This window comes from Nymphaea colorata, chromosome 5 (genome assembly GCF_008831285.2).
Source record: "Nymphaea colorata isolate Beijing-Zhang1983 chromosome 5, ASM883128v2, whole genome shotgun sequence".
Classification (NCBI taxonomy): Eukaryota; Viridiplantae; Streptophyta; class Magnoliopsida; order Nymphaeales; family Nymphaeaceae; genus Nymphaea; species Nymphaea colorata.
In genome coordinates this window covers 23,567,966-23,594,270 of record NC_045142.1, presented here as the reverse complement: position 1 = coordinate 23,594,270, position 26,305 = coordinate 23,567,966, and the positions used below count along the sequence as shown (strand labels likewise).

Sequence of the window (26,305 nt, the reverse complement as noted above, 5' to 3'; positions counted from 1 at the left end):
TTCAATAGTGTAAATGCAAACCTGTGAAACATGAGCATGTTTTGTTAAGGTTAAGTGGCTTTTGTAAATTGATCTTTTCGTAATTGATTATTTTGTGTCTTTGTTTTTCATAGTGTAACTTTACAGTTCACTTTTCATCTCTCTCTCTCTCTCTCTCTTTCTACAGTTTGAGGATGGCGAAGGGCGGCCCATTCTGCGGTCAATCCTCACTGAGTTAAGGCCTGCTGAACTTATTAAACCTTCTAAGATGCTTAGTCATGAAACTGAAAAAGTGTTGCTGGATAATACAAGGAATCCTCTGGTTAACAATTTGATTCCAGATATAGAATTTTGGGATGCCCACAGAACTCTTTTTGAGGCCAGAAGGGTTTATGAGCAAAGCACATTGTCTAGATCCTTGAGTCAAAGTAAAGTCGACATATCCAATACTTTTGATGTTGTTGATGAGCACACAGGTTTACTGCCAGAGGTCTTGACTGAGCTGGAAAGTGCAGCTGAGAGTGGCCAATATGCTCTTTCTGCTTTCGGTGGCTGTCTCTTTTATCTGAGGCAAGCATTGTTAGACACATCATTGCTTCGATGTGCAAGATTTGAGTTTCTTCCATGTTCAGGGTTCTTAGATATATCTAAGAAGTCATACATGACGCTTGATGCCTCTGCTCTGGAGAATCTTGAGATTTTTGAGAACAACAGTGGAAGCTCCTCAGGGTATGGCTATGTTATTTCTACTGAAGATCTCACTTTATATTTCACGATTATTCTAAATTAGTTTATCTGAACAGGACACTCTTTGCACAGTTAGATTACTGTGTTACTCCCTTTGGGAAAAGATTACTTAAGAATTGGCTTGCGAGACCTCTTTGTGATGCTAAATCAATTTTAGAGCGCCAACATGCAATCACAGATTTAAAAGTAAGTCTTGTTTATGAAGCTTATTTTTAAGCATGAGATTGTTAGCTGAGAGTGCAGAACATTCGGCTTGAACTCGTTCATGAATGAATAAACAATGAGAGTACAGTACTACTCTTGACCATAATACCTTTGAAGTAATTCCACATGTGCTCCCTGAATCCTGCAAGTACTGAGAGAAGGCTAAACGAGGGAGAAGAAAGATTTGCAAGATCCGCAGCCATCTACAGAGAATTTCAATGCATCCTACTAAATATCTGCCCATATAAAGATTTCTCTGTGAGCTTGAGAAATGATGAAGTGGACAGTTAACATATGTGGCCGTTCTTGTTAGGGCCTGCAGTGGCTTTGCTAGTACTTCTCTTTCATGAGGGTGCTTCTTCTATCAATTATAGTGCTTGCAGTTTATTTGTCGAGTTTTAATACCCTCTCTTTTCAAGAGACTGTCTCCTTTCCACACATGTCTACAGTAGGATATGACTGCAACCTATAGCCATGAGGGATGTCATACCATCATTCCGGAGAGCTTTCTTAGTCTATGTAAAGAGTGTTTGTGATTTGGGATATGATGTTTAACAAAATCGGGTGGTTAAAGTGTAGAAATATGACTACAATCTACTGCCATGTAGGATGTCAAATTTCCATCTCCCATCATTTTAGATAGGCTTTCTGTAGTCTATGTAAAGAGTGCATGGCGGGTATTGATATTTCATGTAATATTTACTTTATTCAGTTCTGCTTTAGCAATCTGTTCTCATATGTAGGAGCATCTGGAATCTTAGGGAATATGCATATACAGACATTCTGCAACGTAAATGGAAGCTGCTGTAAATTCTTGTTCTTCAATGCATTAACCTGATACTGATCAGCTGCTGCCTTTAACAGCATGTTGCTTTTGAATCTGTTCTTGAGTTCCGGAAAATGTTGTCTAAGGTTCCAGACATGGAGCGCTTGCTTGCTCGTCTCTTTGCCAACAGGTTTGTTTGTTGTACTCAGTTGTGCATACTAGTGCTGTAATTGAAAGAAGGTTTGTTTATCGAATGAAATGTCTCCAGAGCTTGCTTTTGCACTAATTGCATGCCTGTCTTGGATAATTGACAGTGAGGCTAGTGGAAGAAATGCTAATAAAGTTGTCCTTTATGAAGATGCTGCAAAAAAACAGCTTCATGAATTTATTACTGCTCTGCGAGGTTGCCAAATGATGGTTCATTCTTGTGCCTTATTCAGCAGCATCCAGGATGACTTGACTTCAACTACACTACAATGCTTGCTGACTGGTTCTCCAGTTGAAACTTTTCATGTTTTAATTTTATTTATTTTTTAATGTTTTATTGTTGCCATCTTAGATTTTAGAAAATAATTTGCAGGTGATTGCTTTCTGGACATTGAACCTGTCTTGATGCATTTCAAAGATGCTTTTGATTGGACAGAGGCTGAGCATACTGGCCGTATTATACCTCATGAAGGGGTTGATGTGGAATATGATTCTTCCTGCAAAGCAGCTGCAGAGATTGAAAGTAATTTAATAAGATATTTGAAGGAACAACGCAAATTGCTTGGAAATAGTTCAGTAAGAAGCTGCTGGATGTCACCTATCTTCTTTAAATTTTGTATTTTAGTTTCTTGGTTTCTCTTAACTACATGATTCATAGGTTGCTTATGTCACCGTGGGAAAAGATAGATATGTGTTAGAAGTACCTGAGGACTTGCAGGGGAGAATTCCTACAGAATATCAGCTTCACTCCTCAAAGAAGGTAATCAAACTATCTCTTGCTGTATATGATGTGTTATGATGGACTTTCAATGATTGGTCATTCTAGTAAGTTTATTTCACCTTGCACAAGTTTTGTGCCTATTGATTACATGAAGGTTATTAGAAACTATTCAGTTGAGACAGGAAGCCTATTAACGTTTTGACAAAAAAATCATCCAGAAAGCATGTTTTGCAACTATAGAAGTGAGTTTTAAAATGTCTCTCTATGTTCCCTAGCCACAACCAGAAATATCTTTGTTCATTTATGCGCACACCTTATGTCGATACTCCTTGTTCTCACACATGGAACTAAGTCACATGGGTACTTCAGTAAGGTCCACGTACCCGTGTCGCCGTACCCGTACCCAAAATGGGTACACTTGGGTACCTATAGATCCAAATTGTTTAATTTTACTTTGATTTAATTTTTTCCACCTTATTATTCTATTCTTTGGATGTGAAAATTCGATTGATGTTCATATTTGACTAGGGGGCTGCTTGGTTGTCCATATGTTTAAAGTTTTTCATAGGTTTCTTAAACACACTACTGCAAGAGCCGTTGATATATATTTTATATGCTAAGTCACATGGGTGCTTCAGTAAGGTCCACGTACCCTTGTCGCCGTACCTGTACCTAAAATGGGTACTTTGACACTTGGGTACTAGATCCAAACTGCTTAATTTTACTTTGATTTAATTTTTTCCACCTTACTTTTTATTCTATTTTTGGATGTGAAAATTCGATTGATGTTCTTATTTGACTAGGGGGTTGATTGGTTGTCCATATGTTTAAAGTTTTTCGTAGGTTTCTTAAACACATTGTTGCAGGAGCCATTGATATATATTTTCTGTGTTATTTATTTGTTTATGTTGATGTATATTTTTTATTTTGATACATATTTTCTAAGCATTTCTTATTGTTTATATATATATACGGCCGTACCCTCGCACCCAAGTTTTTTGAAAATGGTCAGTACCGGTACCGGCACTCGTACCCGTACGGCCGTACCTATGTGACATAGTTTATATGTTATTTATTTGTTTATGTTGATATATATTATTTATTTTGATACATATTTTCTACGTATTTCTCATTATATATATATATATATATATATGTTGACGGATATTGGTGTATGGGTCCAGGTCTGGACCCGATCCAGTATGTCCTAATTAGGGCATACTTATATCTTTGTAACCCTAATCTTTAAGGTTAATGAAATCTTAAGAGAGAGAAAGTCTGGCTGCTAGTGGGCACCAGCTCCTCCACATCCATGGTTTTTTTCCTCTTGAGGGTTTTTCCACGTTACATCGTGTTCCTCGTTTTCTCTTTCTCTGTGTTCGTGTTTCTACATAGTATCAGAGCCAACGAGGTTGGGACGTTTTTGGTGATCGTGGTGTTTTGTCCACCTGCCGTTGCTGCTGCCTATCGCCGCTGCCGTCGTCATCACCGCCGCCACCATCTCCGCCGCCACTGTTTCCAACCGGTTGCGTCGCCCTGTGCGCCGTCGATCTTCTCCTTGACGTCGCCGTCGCCCTATGCGTCGTCGCCGTCACCCTGTGCGCCATCACCGCCACCGCCATGGTGTTTTCTCCACCCGCCGTCGCCCTTGCTCCGCCGCCGTCATCCTTGCTGCCGTGACTTGCTCCTTGACGTCGCCCTTGCTGCCGTGACTTGTTCCTTTGACGTCGCCCGTGCTGCCGTTGCTGACGTCGCCCTTGCTCTCTGCTTCCGCTGGTACTTCCTGTTGTCGCCGGTTCCGCTCGTGTTTTACCGCCGCCCGTGCCCTTTTGTTGGACTGGCTTGAGATGATGGCAGCCTCTTCTTCCTCTACCGTTAACACCAATTAATCTGAAATCGGGGTCTATAAAACTGAGAATGTTCCCGCTCAGGTCATTACTCTTCGCCTTACAAAAGAGAGCTATTTTCCGTGGTCGGCTGCTATGACTATGGGGATTGCTGCCCGCAGACGGATTGCCTATATCGACGGAAGGAACCTTGAACCGGCAAAGACAAGTGGTGTATGGGACACTTGGTTTCTTGAGGATAATCAAGTGAAAACTTGAATTGTCAACTCCGTCTCTGTCGATATTCAGCCCCTTATCCTTCGGAAGAAGACTGCAAGAGACATGTGGGTAGTCTTAGAGCAAATGTATGGCCAAAAGAAAACGGCAATCCGTACTTACCAAATAGTGAAGATTGTCTATGGCCTTCGACAAGGGAACTCTTCTGTTGCAGATTACTATGGGGCTTTGAAAGCCAAGTGGGAAGAGCTTGACTATCATTCTGATATTCCTTGGCATTGTCCCCAAGATTAGGCACTTTATGTAGCTCATGTATGGGAAAACAGGGTGTTCCTCTTTCTAGCTGGTTTAAATGATGAGTTTGAAGGTGTTAGAAGCCAGATTTTGAATTCAGGAAAGGTGCCCAGTATTGAAGATGTGTACTCCTGTGTTGAAGCAGAAGAACAAAGAAGGCTGGTTACAAATGAGGGCAAGAGGGATCTCGTGCCCTATCATGAGAGATCCGCTCTTGTGAGTCGTGGTCCTGGAGGCCCGACCATATCTCTTCGCAGATGCACTCACTGCAAGGAAACTGGTCATACCATGGATTATTGTTGGGATCTTCATCCAGAGAACAAGGGAAACAAAGGGAGGTCTTCTATTGGGAAGATGCCTGTGTCTGAGGTGCCCAAATCCAGTGGAGAAAAAGTCTCCATCTCTGCTGACCAGATTCGTGAACTGAGGGCCTACTTGGGTCGGATTGATGTCAACCATGCCGAGACACCAGATGAGACAAAGGCTAATCATGCTCTTGCAGTTATGGGCAATACAGGTAACTCTTCTGTGGGGGAATGGATTGTGGATAGTGGTGCCACTCACCACATGACAGGTAACTCAAAATTATTTAACGAATATAAGTTATCTTTAGGAAGGGAACGAGTTTCTCTCGCAGATGGTTCCTCTACTGTTGTGGCAGGCGAAGGGACTCTGTCCTTGTTGGACAAATTTCATGTGCGGGGAGCATTACATGTCCCCTAGTTTCCCTTAAATCTCTTGTCAGTTAGTAAACTTACTAAAGAGCTGAACTGTGAACTCATTTTTTCTGCCAACCGTTGTGTTTTGCAAGACTTGGTGACAGCGAAGAGGATTAGGATTGGTTTGGCGTCTGATGGCCTATATTGTCTTCCAATACATGTGGCTACAGCTCTTGTGACAGCGATCAGCAAGACAGAGAAACGAAGAGAAGATTGTCTTCAGTCCTTCTTGTACTGGCATGAACGATTTGGGCATTTACCTTTTGGGATGTTGAAACAGTTGTTCCCCGATTTGTGTTCTTCTTTGAACTTGTCTTTGATTTCTTGTGATGTGTGTCGGTTTGCCAAACATGTGAGGGCTTCGTACCCTATTTCTACTAGTTGTGTTAATGAAGCTTTTTTCTTGGTTCACTCGGATGTGTGGGGGCCTTCGGGAATTCATACCCATCAAGGTTTTCAATACTTTATCACTTTTATTGATGACTTCTCTCGGGCTACTTTTGTGTACTTATTAAAAGATCGCAGTGAGGTTCCTCATATCATAGAGACCTTCATTCTTCTTGTGTATACTCAATATGATAGGACTATTAAAACCTTTCGGTCCGATAATGCCCGTGAGTATATGTGTCAGTCGGTTGAGGACTTTCTTTGAAAAAGGGGGATTGTTCATGAGACGTCCTGTAGTTATACCCCCCACAAAATGGGGTGGCTGAAAGGAAAAATCGCCAACTTCTTAATGTCACCAGGGCCCTTCTGTTTCAGAGAAATATTCCTAAACACTATTGGGGTGATGCAGTTCTCACTAGTGCGTATCTCATCAATCGCATGCCCAGTCGTGTTCTGAATGGTCAGACTCCCCATTCGTTACTCCCCGGCAGTCGTCAACCATTTCTACTCCCCCCTCGTGTTTTTGGCTGTGTGTGTTTTATACATAATCACAGTCCCAATATTAAGAAATTTGATCCCAGGTCTATCAAAGGTGTGTTTGTTGGGTATTCCTCTACTCAGAAAGGATACAGATGTATTGACCCCATCATTGGCCGAGTCTATGTTACGAGGGACGTTACCTTCTTGGAACATGCCTCTTACTTTGGTGAGAATCCTCTTCAGGGGGAGAAGTGTCACACCCCGACCTTTTTAACCCTCAAATTATATATATATTTTTTTTCTAAACATAAGGCATCGAGGTGTGGCTACCCAATAATTCAAAAAGACGATGAGCCAATCAATTCAAAACAATGGGGCGAACTCTCATTGATATAACCATTTTGTTTCATAGAAATTCACATCTATGTGCATAACCAAAATGCCCCAAAATCACTAACATTGATGCCTAACAAAAAGAAGACATCAATAAAACCAAAACATGACGTGCCGGCACTACAAACGACAATCCCAAAACCACCCCAGTAGGACGTGAGTGAAGTCATCTGCTCAACCTGTTGCCCCGAGTCCGCCAAAACCTGAAAAGGAAAACAACTGAAGGCTCAGCCTTCGCAGTATGGCAACAAGCTAGGAAAATGCCAAACCCTCTCAAGTAAGGCTCAAATATACAAGCAAACATCAGAACGATCTATCATTATGTCGTGTCAGGACACGACATGCAGAGGCCACTCAATGGCTACAATAACATAATTTCAATCACATGCAAGGCATCATCAACATGTCACTTGCATTCATAAGCACAAGTCACATGTACAACAATCCTATACATTTCAATCACATACATTTCAGTTTCATTACTATCAGTGAATTTACAGTTCCTGTGGGTGCAAACACAGGCACGTGCACACCGCGGGCGGCCCACAGCCGAGAGACAACCCCCGTGATGGCCCAGAACAGTATGGATCCATCTATCCGCTGCAGCGGTAGAGCACTCATCCATGGATGTGTGAATTCCAAGGAGAGATACTCAGCCTTTCCTAGGACACCCAGGTTGGGAAGGCGGGAGCCTACGCTCCAAGCACATCACACAACAGTACCCTGGGGCCTTGCACCGCCTGCGCTCCGAACAGGCGAGACCAGTGGCGAAAGCGGGACAACTCCCATACACATAGTCACATCCCACTGGCCTCTCATCTCTTATTCTTTCATTCTTATACTTATACTTGCACAAACACATTTAACTGGCTAGCTCCTGAGGTTGGTTCACTTCACGAGTGAACCCACACCTCCAATTGCCTCCACACGAGGGTTACACGTAACCACAACAGTTTTGGCTAGCCGTCATAACAATATGGGTACAACTACCCACTGTGCAAACATTTGCATCATTGCCCGCGGCAATGGGTATTCAATAAACATAACATTCACATTCATCATCATAACAATCACATCTTTGAAAACTTAGCCAAACCACAGAGAGTAGTCTCAATCTGTGGTGGGCTCGTAGCTGTCCTATGCAGTTATCATTCTAGGATGCTTTCTAATGCACAATTGGGGTCGAGGAGACACTCGACTCGATACCCCGCCTCATCTGTTCTAAACAGTTATCAATTCTAGCATGCACATGCAAATGCGTAACATTATCAAAACAATTACTATAAGCCTTTCAAAACAATTCATATTATATATCAATTTATGTACATGCATACCCACATTCATCCACGGAACACTCAATCAATTCACATCACAAATCCTAGGATCCCATGATCCTAGTGATAAAGTTAAGAGAACTAATCTTTGATTAACCTCGAAAGAATCCCTAACTCCTCTTTATATAGACTAGAGGAGAGGGATAAGTTACAAGAAAGTCATTAAAAGAAACATTATTACACAAGTGCCCTCTCAAGCCTAATACTGAGTATAAACACGTCTTAACACTCCCCCTCAAGTTGGAGCGTATATGTCAAACAAGCTCAACTTGGAACAACAACTTTGGAATGGTCCTCTTGCAAGAGCTTTAGTAAAAATATCAGCAGTTTGCCCTGTAGTTGAAATATGGGAGGTGCTTACAAACCCCTTTTGAATCATGTCTCTGGTATAGTGACAATCTACTTCAACATGCTTGGTTCTCTCATGGAAAGCAGGATTATTAGCAATAAACAGAGCAGCTTTGTTATCACCTAACAATTGCATAGGAAGAGGCACTTCCACAGTAAGATCCAACATCAGAGATCTAACCCACATAACTTCAGCAGTAGCCTGAGCCATAGCTCTATACTCAGATTCTGCACTTGATCTGGCAACCACTGTCTGCTTCTTACTCTTCCATGTAACCAAGTTGGATCCAATAAACACACAAAACCCAGTAGTGGATTTTCTGTCAAGGTGACATCCCGCATAATCAGCATCAACATACACAGATATAGTGAGAGATGTACCATTTTGAAAGAAGAGTCCCATTCCTGGTGAATTTTTCAGATACCTGAGAATCATCATGGCAGCATCCCAATGGACTTTCTTGGGCTTATCCATAAATTGACTCACTCTGCTGACAGCATAGGCAATATCAGGTCGAGTAACAGTGATATATAGGAGCTTCCCAACAATCCCTCTATATTGTCTAGCATCAACATCTTCAGTATCATCATCATACAAGCGAGTATTGATGTCCATGGGTGTAGAGGCAGGTCGACATCCTAGCATACCTGTCTCTTGCAAGACATCAGTAACGTATTTCCTTTGGCACATGATAAGACCCTTCTGATTTCTGGCAAACTCAATACCTAGGAAATAGCGTAGCTCACCAAGATCCTTGGTGACAAAGTGTCGTCCAAGGACGCCCTTGATGTTGGAAATCCCCTGAATATCATCCCCTGTAACAATGATATCATCAACATAGACAAGAACTATCACTGTACCTGTAGAAGTTTTCTTGACAAAAAGGGAATGATCAGCCGAAGAACGTCTGAAGCCCTCATACTCAATATTCTCTGATAATTTTTGAAACCAAGCTCGAGGACTTTGTTTCAGACCATAAATTGCCTTTCTCAATCTACACACTTTCTGACACTCCCCCTCAGCAACAAACCCTGGTGGTTGCTGCATATACACTTCTTCATGTAGGTCACCATACAGAAAGGCATTTTTGACATCAAGCTGTGATAGAGACCAATTCTTGCTGACGGCAACAGCGAGAAGAACCCGTAAAGAAGCATGTCGTGCCACAGGAGAGAAGGTATCATAATAATCAACCCCATAAGTCTGAGTATAGCCTTTTGCAACCAAGCGAGCCTTATATCTCTCAATGCTGCCATCTGCTCTGTATTTAACAGTAAACACCCATCGACAACCAACAATAGCTGCATCAGATGAAGGAGTAACTAGTGTCCAGGTGCCTCTAGACTGAAGGGCATCCATCTCTTCTTGCATAGCTGCGGCCCATTTGGGATCAGAAAGAGCGTCCATAGGAGTCTGTGGAAGAGCTACAGCCGACAGTCCCTTGACAAACTGGCGGTAAGTAGGAGTGAGTCGAGCCATGGACAAATGACCAGAGAGAGGATGCATAGTGCAACTGCGTTTGCCTTTCCTTTGAGCAATAGGCATATCAAGTTCATTAATATGAGGACCAGTAGCATGCTCTGGAGAGTCCCCTGTGGCATCATCACATAAAGAATGGTCAGCAGGATTTGTGTGTTCAGGAAGTACCTTGGGCATGCTGGGTGAAGGCACAGGAGCACAGGGGGCAGGTTGAACAGGTTTAGTGCGACGTTGGTAGATAGCCCCAAAACGCGAAGCAACGGGTTGTGGATAACTCATGAGAGGTAAAGGAAGGTGGACTTCATCACTAAATTCAGGCACCCTTAATTGAGTTCCATTGGGAGAGAAATAAGAGGTGGACTCAAAAAATGTAACATCAGCACTCACATAATATCGACGAGTAGAAGGATCATAACAACGATATCCCTTTTGAGTGCGGGAATAACCAACAAAGATCGTTTTGATAGCCCGAGGGGATAACTTATCTCGCCCAGGACCAAGTAACTGAACAAAGGCAACACATCCAAAAATACGAGGTGCAACAGAAAACAATTCTCTGTCAGAAAAAAGAACAGAGAAAGGAATAAGATCTCCCAACACGGATGACGGCATGCGATTAATAAGATAGCATGCTGTAAGAACAGCATCTCCCCAATAAGAATGGGGAACATGGCTGTGTATGATAATGGTTCTGGCGACATCAAGAATATGGCGGTGTTTTCTTTCAGCAACCCCGTTTTGTTGAGAGGTATAGGCACAAGAAGTTTGGTGAATGATACCCTTATCCCTGAAAAATTGTTCTAAAGAGGAAGCACAGAACTCAAGAGCATTGTCAGAGCGCACAATCTTGACACAAGTATCAAACTGAGTCAGAATTTCATTGATAAAATTTTTGATTACATGACCCGCTTCAGATTTGTGTTTCATAAGAAAAACCCAACTAACACGACTGTAATCATCAACAGCAACAAGATAATACCGATGACCCTGAAGGTCAGGAGTACGACTCGGGCCCCAAACATCAAAATGAAGTAACTCAAACACAGAGTGGCTACTTCTACTAGACCGCGGAGGAAAGGATGACCGATGGTGTTTGCCTAACTGACAAGACTCACATTGAAAAGACGACTTATGAGACAGCTGAGGGAGAACATGCAGCAGTTTCTGAAACGGGAGATGTCCAAAACGTAAATGCCAAGTATAAGCCGAGGATGAGGACGACCCCGACGAGGTAGATCCAGCAAAGGGAAAGGAGTGCACTAGCCTGTAGAGACCTCCCTGTTCACGGCCACTGCCAATCACCCTGCCCGTCAGTATATCCTGAAACACAAGAGAGGAAGAGTCAAATATAGCACGACAATTTAATTCTCTGGTAATCTGACTGATAGAAAGTAGGCTATGGGGGAATTCTGGTGCATGAAGAACGTGCTGCAGCGGCAATGATGAAGTAAGTTGGACCTCTCCATGTCCAACAACTGGTGAATCTTTTCCATCTGCTAGAATAACCGAACGACCCGGTGGAGTAGGGACGTAAGAGGTGAATTGCATCTTATCCCCACAGAGATGTGTCGATGCACCAGAATCAATAAGCCAATCTGTAGTGTCAGGAGGAGAGCAGACTGTACAAGCAGAATACATACCAGATGAAGAAGCACTCGCAGCGGTAGGAACAGTAGAAGTGGTCGGACCAGGGGATGGATGGGCGCTGTCGCCAATCAAGTGCCTCAACTGAGAGAGAATGTCATCTACATGCAACTCACTGGAGGATACCATGTGCTGAGGCTTAGGCTGCTCAGGAGAATCAGTAGATACAGTCTGATTTGCAAAAGCTGGACGACCATGTTTCTGCCAACACTTATCCACAGTATGACCAATGCGGTGACAAAACTGACATACAGGGCGCGAAGGGGTATTGCCACGGCCACGGCCCCCTCTTCCTCTGGCAAAAAAGGGTCCTCCTCTGCCACGAGTAGCAAGCATAGCAGAAGTGGTATCAGGAACAGTCGATGCAGAGATCGGAATTCTGCTGAGCCTACTGTAAGCCTCATCAATAGGAGGAATCGAGGGACTAGTAAGCATTTGGTTCTTTGCGGATTCATAAACAGAGTCTAAACCAGAAAGAAAGACCCCTACCATAAGCATATCTCTGTATGCCTTTTGTTGTTCACACTTGCATGCGGGAAAGTAGCTATTCAGTCTCTCAAACATGGACTTGAGACTAGAATAATAAGTGTGAAGAGGTCTGCCATCTTGGCGCATCTGATGGATATCATGATGAAGCTGCATAATGCGCGTTTCATTTCTTGCCTGTGAATAAGTGGCAGCAAGGGAATCCCACATATCCTTTGCACTGTCCTTGTGCAAGACTTCATTTGCAATTTCTTGTGAAAGAGTACCAACAATCCATACCATAACCAATGAATTATCTTTAAACCAAGTAGTATATTTTCCTACCTTCTGTACGGGCTCGGGCTCCAATATGAGATGTTCCTTCTCATGGGCGATCAAAGTTCTTTTTACTTGCATGGCCCACATCTCGTAATTACCCCCATCCATTTTGGTGATAATGCTGGAAAATGGGGAACTCTTCATCTCTCCCGACGATACAAAGGAAGAGGTATTAGCGCCACTACTAATTTCAGACATCTTTCAACACAAAGGAGGAAACCGAGCCACGGAATAGGAAGTGCAGGCAAAAGAATACAATCACATATCGAAAGACAACATGCTGATCATGAAGCAATATGTAGTTAACGCAGGTAGCAATCCAGAAGTCCGATCGGCGAGAAGAGGCAACAGCAGAGCTGAACGAAGAGAGATACCAGAGATGACGGTGAGAAGAAAATCAACGTGCAGAACCACGGGCAGAGCACCGGCGGAACAGCGGCGGAGCAGCGTGCAGCGGAGGAGCAGCGTGCAGAGCAGCGGCGGAGCAGCATGCAGCGGAAAGACGCAGAGAGGAAAAATCAGCGTTGAGGCGGCGGCGAAGGCAGACGGGCGGCGGCGGCGCAGGCGGACGGGCGCAGGAGGACGGGCGCAGGGAGACGGGCGCAGGCAGACGGGCGGCGGTGGCGCAGGCGGACGGGCGCAGGCAGACGGGCGCAGGAGGCACAGGCGGAGGCGGCGGCGCAGGCAGACGGGCGCAGGCGGACGGGCGCAGGAGGCACAGGCGGCGCAGGCAGACAATGGGTAGGGCGACGAGGGGCAGCAGGGATGGATCAGGCGGCAATGGACAGGGCGGCAAAGGGCGAGGCGGCAATGGACAGGGCGGCAAAGGGCGGCGGCGGCGACTGACGCCGATGAGGCGGCGGCGGCGACTGACGCCGATGAGGCGGCGGCGGCGCCGCTCAGTCGGCGACAACTCGCTGAGGAGGAGACGGCTGGAGCTCTGATACCATGATAAAGTTAAGAGAACTAATCTTTGATTAACCTCGAAAGAATCCCTAACTCCTCTTTATATAGACTAGAGGAGAGGGATAAGTTACAAGAAAGTCATTAAAAGAAACATTATTACACAAGTGCCCTCTCAAGCCTAATACTGAGTATAAACACGTCTTAACACCTAGGAACCCACATTCATTCACTTGCCCAGGCAGGGATTTGCCTGGAGTGTCGCCATACCTGTGGCGCGTTCACAAGAATCTTCAAAATGCCTCGAGCTTCGAATCCGGTAGCTCAAGGTCGACGGGACGTACCCGGTGTACCTGCAGACACAAACACAAGATAAGATTCCTACTTCATACCTCAACAATTCAAACAAAAACAAAACAAAGTCATTGAGGCACGTGTCATCGCCTCAAGAGGGTGTCGACGGGTAGTGTCGACCCACAAGTTCTCCAAAAGGGTCACTTCCCACTTCTAGCCGTGCCAAAAGATGCCAAAACTCAAAGCCATCAATCCGTCTATCACTAACGCCTTTCTCAAAACTCCCTTTTTCTTAAATCAAGGCGTCTACCCCAAAGATACATCCAACTTATGTACGTTATCCCTATTTAACTCCAAGATGCACCCGTTCACAAAAACGCGTGCTACAAAGCTCACTAAAACGGTCCTAAATCTTCCCCACAACCTCACAAACTCTACCATGTTTCTCCTAATGCTTCGAAAATTAATCTATCATGCTTAAATGATCATCCAATATATGAATCTTCGCTTCCCAACATAATCGCAAGCTTTCCCCCAAAAACGAAATCATTAACATGTGTTCCAAATAATCAATTCTAAGCTCTAGCATGCTCAAACAATAATTATACGCGTTCCAAAGAGAAATATATCATAAAATAGGTTCAATTTCGCCTTGCTCACCCCGATTGAAGGTCTAAACTGCTGTAATCCTCCCGGCAGCCACCTCACGCGTCCAAGTGGTCCCCAAACGGCTAAAATCCTCCAATGCCGCCACTACCAAGGCCTTCTCTAATTGCTGTTACGAGGGGGAGGACAAATCCCCAAGCTGAAAACGGATCCAACAGTGATAGCATAGTGAAAATCAGTGAGAGAAAGTGCTTGATTGGAGAAAATAGAAAACGAGCAGAAAATGGGGAGAGAGCGTGAAGCGTGGACAGAGAGGGAGGTCGAATAGAGGGAGAAAGAGGGAAAAACGGAGGGGGACTGATAGGGGAGAGGGTTCGGTCAAAAGGGGAAAAGAAGGCAGTGAGGGGAGAGGACGGGAGAGAAGAGAGAGACGGTGGAGAGTGAGGGGAGTCGTTCGGTGGAGAGGGGAGACGAGAGACAGTGGGAGAGGGAGGAGGGAAAAGAAAACGGGAAGGAGAAGAAAAGAGAAGAGAGGAAGAGGCAGGGGACGACAGGGTTCACCTCAATGCCGTCGTCGCCGTCGCCTTCTTCCCTGAGCTCCGGTCGTGGGTAAGGAAGAGACGGTAAGAGGAAAGCGAGGGAGGAGGGACAGCGTCGGGCTCCTCTCGCGTGGGGCTAGGGTCCGGGTCTGGACCCTGACCCGACCCGCTCCGCCCAAACGCCGCGCGTTACAAGAAGTTTGTGGTTAGGGAAGAGTATTCTCCGAGCCAGGAGCTTCAATTTACAGATTTCTTGGACTACAGGAAAGCAGAATCTCTCACTGTGGTTGATGTGCCTGTGAAGGAGGAAGAGTGTGACACTGAGAAGGAAGGCCATCGTTTGTTTGGATAGGTCTATTCTAGACGAGGTGCTCGGACAGAGGATGTAACTTGTGGTGCGAAATCTACTTCCAATCCCAATGCCACTCCTTCCCTCGATGAACCAAATCCGACCTTGAAGACTCAAGATGAGGTTGAAAAACCAAATGAAGATCTTCCCATTGCCCTGAGAAAGGGTGTCAGGTCATGTACTCAACACCTTATTGGTAATTTTGTATCTTATTCCAAACTTGGCAACGATTACAAGTGTTTTGTTTCTTCTCTTTCTTTGGCTGTGATTCCCAGGACCGTTGCTGAAGCTCAAAGTGATTCCAAGTGGGTTGATGCTATTAAAGAAGAAATGGAAGCATTGAGAAGAAACATGACATGAGAGGTTGTGAAGATTCCTGAGGCGGCTCACTTGGTTGGATCCAAATGGGTGTATACCATCAAGTACAAACCAGATGGGAGTGTTGAAAGGTATAAAGCTCGTCTTGTGGCCAAAAGGTTTAGCCAAAAATATGAGATTGATTACTTGGAGACCTTTGCTCCTGTTGCGAAAATGAAGATAGTCAGAGTTGTTATATCCCTAGCTGTGATGAAGGAGTGGAAGATGTACCAACTAGATGTTAATAATGCTTTCCTTAATGGTGACCTCGAAGAAGAAGTATATATGCATGTCTCCAGGATATGAAGAACCAGAGAAATGTTGTAAGCTGAAAAAGGCTTTATATGGCCTCAAGCAGTCACCCAAAGCATGGTTCGAACGACTGAGACGAGTAATGCAACATCATGGGTACAAACAAGTGAATGGAGACCACACTCTATTCGTGAAGAAAAAGGAGAGCAGAGTCACTCTTTTACTTGTCTATGTGGATGACATGATTTTCACAGGTAATGATGAGGATGCGATCATCAAGTTAAAAGGGTTACTGGCTACGGAATTTGATCGGAACTTGGCAAGCTGAGGTATTTTCTTGGTATTGAGATTGCTAGATCAAGTACTGGTCTTATGCTAAACCAAAGGAAATACACATTAGATCTAGCTAAGGGAAGATATCAACGTCTGGTTGGGAAGTTGATTTACCTTACCCTCACGAGACCTGATATCACTTTCGCGGTAAATGTATTGAGTCAATTCATGCATGCTCCTACTGATGCACATCTAAAGGCTGTGGACAGAGTATTATGTTACTTGAAGAGAAATCCTGGTAAAGGACTCTTGTATGTAAAACAAGAGACTGTAGAGGTCGGGGGGTATTCCGATGCAGACTGGGCAGGTTGTGCTGATACCAAACGGTCTACTACAGGGTACTGTGTCTACCTGGGAGGAAACCTTGTAGTATGGAGGAGCAAGAGACAGGATGTATGTTATCGATCTAGTGCAGAGGCAGAATATGGAGCCGTTGCTATGGGAGTGTCAGAGTTACTATGATTGAAAATATTGCTGACTGATATTGGAATCGAGATTGAAGGACCTATAAAGATGTACTGTGATAACAAGTCTGCAATCAATCTAGCCAACAACCCTGTTCTACACGACAGAACCAAGCATGTTGAGATTGATCGTCACTTTATTCGTGAAAGAATTGATGCTAAAGAGTTAATCATTCCTTACATGAAGTCTGAAGACCAAACCACTGATGTTCTGACAAAGGCTCTATCCTCGACTTCGTTGGAGAGGAATGTATCCAAGTTGGACATGTTTGATATGTATGCTCAACTTGAGGGGGAGTGTTGACGGATATTGGTGTATGGGTCTAGGTCTGGACCCGATCCAGTATGTCCTAATTAGGGCATACTTATATCATTGTAACCCTAATCTTTAAGGTTAATGAAATCTTAAGAGAGAGAGAGTCTGGCTGCTAGTGGGCACCAGCTCCTCCTCATCCGTGGTTTTTTTTCCTCTTGTTGAGGGTTTTTCCACGTTACATTGTGTTCCTCGTTTTCTCTTTCTTTGTGTTCGTGTTTCTACAATATATATATATATATATATATATATATATATACACACGGCTGTGCTCCCGCATCCAAGTTTTTTGAAAATGGTCAGTACCCGCACCGGCACCCGTACCCGTACCTATGTGACATACGTAAAGACCAATTGGATCCTCTATAAGCATCAGATCCACCCTACTCAAGAGTCAAAGACCCTGTCTGTGTGTATGTGTGTGTGTTTTTGTGACTGTCTATAATCAGATGAAGTAGTATATTGATACTTTGAACTTCAGATTAGACTTTGTAAGCATTTATATACGAGGCACAGTGTATGGAACATTCAAAGTCAGGGAACACTTTGGGCTTACGGGCACTCGTCTCGCTTGTTAACTTATGATCTCTCTCGCTCTCTCTATCTGTGTGTGTGTGTGATAAGCATGACTGCAGTGGGCTCCTTGGAAGAAGCTGAGCCTAGATGTTGCCTGTTTAGTTGAATTTTGTTTAGATAGAATTTTCAATATGTTGGTGTTCTACAATATGTTCTCTTTCATTTGGTCCTTCCTTTTCTCTTTGCTTTAAATTTGTGGTGGTGAATTATCAAAATAGAATCAAGTTCTTTGACTTATAAAAAGCCGATTTCTGCTATTTGTGGTGCCATCATTGTCTAAGAAGTATCATTGGTGGGTAATATTTGCAAGGAAGTGAATGGATGCATTTTGAGGGGAGATCAATGTCCTTTGACTGCTAAGGTTGTACTGTATACCTCACTTATACAATCTTATGTTTGTTTGAGTTGAATTATTCTTGTGATTTTTAAAGGATTGGAAGTTGAACAAGTTTGCTTTTTGGACTGTTTTTACATGGTGTTGATGCTCGTGTCTTGGTGCAATCAGTGGAATAAAACTAAAAGATAGAAAGTGTTTTGTTGAACTGTCTCAGGGATATTTCAGATACTGGACTCCAAAAATCAGGGCACATTTAGGAGAACTTTCCAATGCTGAGGCTGAGAGAGAATCTAAATTGAAAAGCATTTTGCAGAGGTTTATCATCCGCTTCTGTGATCATCATCTCAAGTTGCGGCAGTTAATCTCTGTAATTGCAGGTCTTCCTCCCTCCTTGCCTATAAGGCTATAACTCATAGGCTACACCAGCTGCTTAAGTCTTCATTGGCTAATTTAGGAGCATATTTTTTGAAGGCTTAAAGTTGCCTTGCACATATTTAAACAAATGCAAACTCTTGTATTTGTAGCTGATTTTGCTAGCAAGCATCGTGATTTTGCTTAAAAGCAGAATGATATTTATTTTTTGCATATTAAACATGGTTTTGTCCTGTGAATCTCATTAAGTCTGCTGGTGCTTTGGATGTTTTTTTTTTGGCTTATGTCTCTGTTTTTCTATTTCTTTTCTCCATTTTGATTATAGGCAGGAAAGCAACAAGGAAAAATTCTGCTGTTGATTTATGATTGACAACTTTTGTTTTTTCTTAAAATTCTTCCCAGCATTCTGGATGAAACAAAAGTTTTTTTGAAAGGGTCTTCATTTAACCTTTCAAATTGTGCAAAATGGAATCACGGGGTAGTGTACTTCTGGCACATGGAATTTGGATCAAATACAAGGGGTGTCTGGATTTTCTTTTGTGGGTTAGCCTTTATTAATGGTTTTTGTATCCTTGGTCAATGGCAAGTTAGTATTTGGTTGAGTGCTTGGAAGTGATTGTTCTTGGTGGAGAAGGTGGTGCTAAATGAGGTAGCCATTTTGTTTTGTGACATTGCTAGGGGATGGTCAGGCCTGGATATCCACGTGAGTTTAGACAGCCCAGAATTTCTCGAAACAAAGAGGCAGAAAAGCCTATTTTGGAGTGTAAGCCTGTAAGGTGTTGGCTAATTACCAATCATTGTGATGCTAGAAGCTGGAGCTACATGGTATCTGCATCTGCTTGCATCTTTATATTTGCTACTGCATACTTCTTTATGTGCATGTCTATGTGCATGTTTCCCATTGGTTGATGTGATATTAGAAAGAAATGTGTGTGTGTGTCTGGTTTTTTGAGTTGTCTTGCTATTCATTGGAGTTATTTTTTGCATTGCAACTTGACTTTGAGACCTTAACTTTTTAAAAGCCAAATGATGCACTTACATCCTTTTAGTAGTGCATAAATGACCCAATCATTTTGAATTTATGTCTTTGTTATAGATTGTATTGAGTTTCTTTATTTATTTTAAATCACAGAACTGGATGCTTTGTCAAGCTTAGCAGTCGCAACTGATTATTATGAAGGACCAGTATGCAGGCCCACAATCCTGGGGAGTTCATGTTCAAAAGGGACTCCAAGTCTATCTGGAAAATGTTTGGGACACCCTATCTTAAAAAGTGATGCAATGGGCAAGGGATCTTTTGTTCCCAATGATGTAAATATAGGTGGAACTAACAATGCTAGTTTTATCCTTCTTACTGGTCCCAACATGGGTGGTAAATCAACTTTGCTTCGGCAAGTTTGTTTGGCAGTGATTCTGGCACAGGCAAGTTCTATTCATATGGCACTTTTCTTTTACTTGTTCTTGATTTTTTTCATGTATAGCTGTTAGTTCTCTTTTTCATGGTTGAAATTTTTTGTAACCTAGATTGGAGCATATGTTCCGGGAGAAAGCTTTGAGCTATCACCTGTTGACCGAATATTTGTTCGAATGGGTGCAAAGGACCACATAATGGCAGGCCAGAGTACATTTCTTACAGAACTCTCTGAGACTGCCACGATGTTGGTGAGGTTTCTCTACCCAAGATTTACTCATCGAGGAGCTTTAAACTCCTGCATTTTCCTGGTTGCAAATTGTTCTTTTTGAACTATGTGGGTATTGTTTCTTTCTATTGCCTATATATAAGAATGTCTTTTCTCACTTTGCAGTTATCTGCCACTCATAATTCCTTGGTAGCATTAGATGAACTTGGACGAGGAACATCAACTTCAGATGGCCAGGCTATTGCGTAAGTAGTGATTTTCTTTCACTCTTGTAGAAACACGAACCACGTAGAGGAAGAAGAGGAAGAACACACGATGTACGTGGAAAAACCTCGAACGAGGAAAAAACCACGGGAAGCTCTACCTAGGTGCACACCCGCAACCCTAGGAGAGAGAAAGTTTTATTTCACTTAATTCAACACTTATACATAAGTGACAATATAAAGAGGGAGAGAGGAGAAGCCGCCTAGGGTACTGAGCCCGCCTCGGTACCCGCGCCCCATAGAACCGGGTCCAGATATGGACCCGGTTCCCACAACAACATATTCTAACACTCCCCCTTAAGCTTGGCATACATGTCAAACATGCCAAGCTTGCTAACATTCTTTTCGAATGAAGAAGTACAAAGCCCTTTAGTTAGGACGTCTGCAACTTGATCTTCAGACTTCATATATGGCAGAATCAGCTCCTTTGAGTCAATGCGTTCCCGGATAAAATGACGGTCAATCTCCACATGTTTGGTCCTGTCGTGTAGAACTGGATTATTGGCAAGATTAATCGCAGACTTGTTGTCACAGTACATCTTCATTTTATCTCCCAGTTCCACACCAATATCAGTCAAAAGAATCTTCAGCCACAGCATCTCTGTAACCCCCATTGCAACAGCTCTGTACTCGGCCTCAGCACTAGACCTCGAACATACTTCTTGCCTCTTACTTCTCCAAACAACTAGGTTACCTCCAAGAAAGATACAATACCCTGTAGTGGACCTCCTTGTGTCAGTGCAACCTGCCCAATCTGCATCTGAGTAGCCCTCAATAGTAAGTTTGTCTTGTCGAGTATGCAGCAGTCCTTTTCCTGGGTCATTCTTTAGATATCCCAACACTCTTTCTGCACTCTTCCAGTGACAATCCGTGGGAACATGCATAAATTGACTTAGCACATTTACCGCATACGTGATATCAGGGCGAGTTAGAGTAAGATAGATAAGCTTGCCGACTAGCCTCTGATATCGCCCTTTTCCTTCCTCATCCAGAATAGTGCCCGTCTTGATACTTATCTTAGTCCCCGACTCCATAGGAGTAAGATAGGGCCTACAACCAAGTTTACCTGTCTCCTTTAGTAAGTCAAGAGTGTACTTCCTTTGATTCATAACCAGCCCTGTCTCTGATCGAGCAATCTCTATCCCCAGAAAGTATCTCAGCTTACCCAGATCCTTGAGGTCGAATTCTTTAGCTAATCTTTCCTTCATCTTTCTGTTTTCTTCTTCATCACTGCCAGTGACAATCATATCATCAACGTAGACAAGGAGAAGACTCACCAGACCATCTCTCTGCTTTATGAATAGGGTATGATCTCCATTTCCTTGCTTGTACCCAGTAGACTTCATAACGATCCTTAGTCTCTCAAACCAAGCTCTAGGCGACTGCTTCAGGCCATACAAAGCTTTCTTGAGGTGACAACATTTTCCCTCTTGAACATACCCGGGAGGCATGCTCATATAGACTTCTTCCTCCAAATGGCCGTTCAAGAACGCATTTTTAACATCAAGCTGGTCCATGCGCCACTTCCTGTGCACAGCAAGAGCAAGAATAACCCTCACGGTCTTCAACTTTGCAACAGGGGCAAAGGTCTCAAGATAGTCGATCCCATACTTCTGGCTGAACCCCTTTGCAACCAGACGAGCTTTATATCGATCTACAGTGCCATCAGGTTTGTACTTCACGTTGTAAACCCACTTAGAGCCAACTAAGTGTGTCCTTTTAGGGGTATCAACAACTTCCCATGTTTTGTTCTTAGCTAACGCACCCATCTCCTCCGTCATAGCATGTAACCACTTGGGATCATCCTTAGCATCATCCACCGACCTGGGAATAACAACTTTGGATAAGGTTGTGATAAAACACTTGTAATTTGTACTGAGCTTAGCATAAGAAACAAATCTCTGAATAGGGTGAGAAGTACATGGCCTGGTGCCTTTGCGCAAAGCAATAGGGAGCTCTTCATTCGATGGACTTGGGTCATCCGGGGAGATCACAGGATTGGGATTGGTTCTATCCTCATCACCAACATCTTCCACTTTAGCTTTCTCCTTTCTGACATAAACCTGGCCAAACAAGTGATCCCGGGCAACAGTGGGCTGAGCATCCACCGTGACCCCTTCCATATGACTGCCCTTCTCTGATAAGATTAGAAAGAATAATCTTTGATTAACCTCGAAATCTGCCCTAACTCCTCTTTATATTGACTAGAGGAGAGAGAGAAGTTACAAGAGAAACATCTAAAGGAAAAGTTATTACAAAAGTACCCTCTTAAACCTAAAACTGAATATAAACACATCTTAACACTCCCCCTCAAGTTGGAGCGTATATGTCAAATAGGCTCAACTTGGAACAGCAGCTTTGGAATGGTCCCCTTGCAAGAGCCTTAGTAAAGATATCAGCCGTTTGCCCTGTAGTTGAAATGTGTGAAGTACTTACAAACCCCTTTTGAATCATGTCTCTAGTATAGTGACAATCTACTTCAACATGCTTGGTTCTTTCATGAAAAGCCGGATTATTAGCAATAAACAGTGCAGCTTTGTTATCACATAACAGTTGCATAGGAAGAGGCACTTCGACAGTAAGATCCAACATCAGGGATCTAACCCACATAACTTCAGCAGTACCCTGAGCCATAGCTCTATACTCAGATTCTGCACTTGATCTGGCAACCACAGTTTGCTTCTTACTCTTCCATGTAACCAAGTTGGATCCAATAAACACACAAAATCCAGTAGTGGATTTTCTATCCGAGGGGCATCCTGCATAGTCGGCATCAACATACACAGATATAGTGAGTGAGGTACCATTCTGAAAGAAGAGTCCCGTTCCTGGTGAATTCTTTAGATACCTAAGAATCATCATAGCAGCATCCCAATGAACTTTCTTGGGCTTATCCATAAATTGACTCACTCTGCTAACAGCATAGGCAATGTCAGGTCGAGTAACAGTGATGTATAGGAGCTTCCCAACAATCCCTCTATACTGTCTCGCATCAACATCTTCAGTATCATCATCATACAAGCGGGTATTGATATCCATAGGCGTGGATGCAGGCCGACACCCCAGCATCCCTGTCTCTTGCAAAACATCAGTAACGTATTTCCTCTGGCACATGATAAGGCCCTTTTGATTTCTGGCAAACTCAATACCAAGGAAATAACGTAGTTCACCAAGATCCTTGGTGACAAAGTGTTGTCCAAGGACATCCTTGATGTTGGAAATCCCCTGATCATCATCCCCTGTAACAATGATATCATCAACATAGACAAGAACTATCACCGTACCTGTAGAAGTCTTCTTGACAAAGAGGGAATGGTCGGCCGAAGAACGTCTGAAGCCCTCATTCTCAATATTCTCTGACAATTTCTGAAACCAAGCTCGAGGACTCTGTTTCAGACCATAAATCGCCTTTCTCAATCTGCACACTTTCTGACACTCCCCCTCAGCAACAAACCCTGGTGGTTGCTGCATATACACTTCTTCATGTAAGTCACCATAGAGAAAGACATTTTTGACATCAAGCTGTGAGAGGGACCAATTCTTGCTGACAGCCACAGCAAGGAGAATCCGTAAAGAAGCATGTCGTGCCACAGGAGAGAAGGTATCATAATAATCAACCCCATAAGTTTGGGTATAGCCTTTTGCAACCAGACGAGCCTTATATCTGTCAATACTGCCATCTGCTCTGTATTTGATAGTAAAGACCCATCTGCAACCAACAATGGCTGCATCAGCTGAAGGAGTAACAAGTGTCCAGGTGCCTCTAGACTGAAGAGCATCCATCTCTTCTTGCATAGCTGCTGCCCATTTGGGATCAGAGAGAGCATCCATGGGATTCTGTGGAAGAGCAATAGCCGACAGCCCCTTGACAAACTGTCGGTACATAGGGGTGAGTCTATCCATGGATAAATGACCAGAGATAGGATGCAAAGTGCAACTGCGTTTGCCTTTTCTTTGAGCAATGGGCATATCAAGTTCATTAGGAGCAGGAACAGGCTCGTGACATACTCCTATGTCATCATTACATAAAACATTGTCAGTTGAGTTTGTGTCAGGAATTACCTTGGGCGTGCTGGGTGAAGGCACAGGTGCACATTGAACAGGTGCAGCAGGCTTAGTACGACGTTGGTAGACAGCCCCAAAACGTGGATCAACTGGGTTTGGACAACTCATGAGAGGTAGAGGAAATTGGACTTCATCATTTAATTCAGACGCCCTTAATTGAGTTCCATTTGGGGAGAAGAAAGAGGTTGATTCAAATATCGCACGACAGTTTAAATCTCTGGTAATCTGACTGATAGATAGTAGGCTATGTGGGAATTCTGGTGCATGAAGAACATGTTGCAGTGGTAATGATGAAGTAAGTTGGACCTTTCCAAGTCCAACAACGGGAGAATATTTGCCATCTGCTAGAATAACCGAGCGACCAGGTGGAGTAGGGACATAAGAAGTAAACTGTGCCTTGTCTCCACAGAGATGTGTCGATGCACCCGAATCAATGAGCCAATCTGTAGTGTCAGAATACATACCAGATGAAGATGCACTGGCAGCAGTAGTGATAGTAGAGGTGATCGGATCAGGAGCTTGTTGAGGTCTATCTCCAATCAAGTGTCTCAACTGAGAGATAATATCATCTGCACGTAACTCACTGGAGGAAACAGGATGCTGAGTCTTAGGCTGCTCTGGAGAATCAGTAAAAACAGTCTGATTGGCAACAGCTGGACGACCATGTTTCTGCCAACACTTATCCAGAGTGTGACCAATGCGATGACAAAACTGACATACTGGGCGCGAAGGGGTATTGCCACGGCCACGGTATCCTCGTCCTCTGGCAAAGAGGGACCCACCTCTGCCACGAGTAGCAAGCATAGCAGAAGTGGTATCAAGAACAGTCGATGAAGGGATTGGAATTCTGCTTAGCCTACTATAAGCTTCATCAATAGGAGGAATCGAGGGACTAGTCAATCACATTGGGACTAACCTTGTACTCCAAAAACTCCATAAACTGAATCAGCTGATTAGAAGAATACTCTTCCCCTTTGTTCCCAAGACACTCCCCCGGAAGAGGATTCACCGGAAAATACGACTCATGTTCATGAAATGTGACATCCCTCGAAACATACACTTTGGAAGTAGTGGGATCCACACATTTGTACCCCTTCTGAGTGGAAGAGTACCCCAAGAAAACTCCTTTAATAGACCGTGGATCAAGTTTTTTGAGAGTAGGGCTATGATTATACACAAAACAACTGCACCCAAAGACACGAGGAGTAAGAGGCCACGGATTCTGAGTGGGCCACAGGGTAGAATGAGGAGACTGACCATCCAACACCCTAGTAGGCATACGGTTAATGAGATGTGCACTAGTGAGAAGTGCATCACCCCAATACCGCTTAGGGACATGACGTTGGAACATAATAGCCCGGGTAACATTCAAAAGATGACGATTTTTTCGTTCAGCTATACCATTTTGAGGAGGGGTATAACTACAAGAGGTTTCATGAACAATACCCTTGCCTTTCAAGAAATCATCAAGGGATTGGGAGACATATTCCCTTGCATTATCCGTACGGAAAGCTTGAACAGTTGTATGGAATTGAGTCTCAACAAAGGCAACAAAGTTTTTCACAACTGCTGGAACCTCACTACATTCTCGCAACAAGTACACGAACGTACATCTAGAGTAATCATCAATAAGCGTCAAAAAATAGTGACAACCACCACACGTGGGTACTCCAGAAGGACCCCAAACATCGGAATGAACTAAGGCAAACGGATGAGTGGTTTTATTCAATGAAATAGGGTATGAAGCCCTGACATGTTTAGCCAATTGACACACTTCACAAGCGAAGGAGTCAATGGAGACAGAAGCAAACAAATGAGGAAACAACTTCTTTATTAACGAAAAGGGGAGATGTCCAAGACGCTCGTGCCATCGCAGAACAGTAGATCTATCGTTCACACCAGACAAGTGACCACTCGTGGCAGAAATCAATGCTGAAGCAACTTTTACCGGCAGCCTGTAGAGCCCATCAGTAACCGAACCAATCCCAATCTTCTTCCCCGTCACCAAGTCCTGCAGGGAACAGTGATCAGCAGAAAAAATCAGATTACAGTTTAATTCTTTAGTAATACTG

General features: G+C 43.5%; 1 protein-coding gene across 1 annotated transcript in view; it reads left to right on the top strand.

Moving 5' to 3' along the window:
- The window catches only part of LOC116254161 (DNA mismatch repair protein MSH6), a 34,347-nt gene that overhangs the window by 4,439 nt on the left and 3,603 nt on the right, over positions 1–26,305 (top strand). The window contains exons 9-18 of the mRNA XM_031629330.2: positions 167–708; positions 783–912; positions 1,795–1,886; positions 2,011–2,186; positions 2,277–2,479; positions 2,562–2,663; positions 18,108–18,270; positions 19,398–19,687; positions 19,790–19,927; positions 20,071–20,150. Of these exons, the coding sequence (XP_031485190.1) occupies positions 167–708; positions 783–912; positions 1,795–1,886; positions 2,011–2,186; positions 2,277–2,479; positions 2,562–2,663; positions 18,108–18,270; positions 19,398–19,687; positions 19,790–19,927; positions 20,071–20,150 (1,916 nt within the window). The remainder of the gene's footprint in view (positions 1–166; positions 709–782; positions 913–1,794; positions 1,887–2,010; positions 2,187–2,276; positions 2,480–2,561; positions 2,664–18,107; positions 18,271–19,397; positions 19,688–19,789; positions 19,928–20,070; positions 20,151–26,305) is intronic.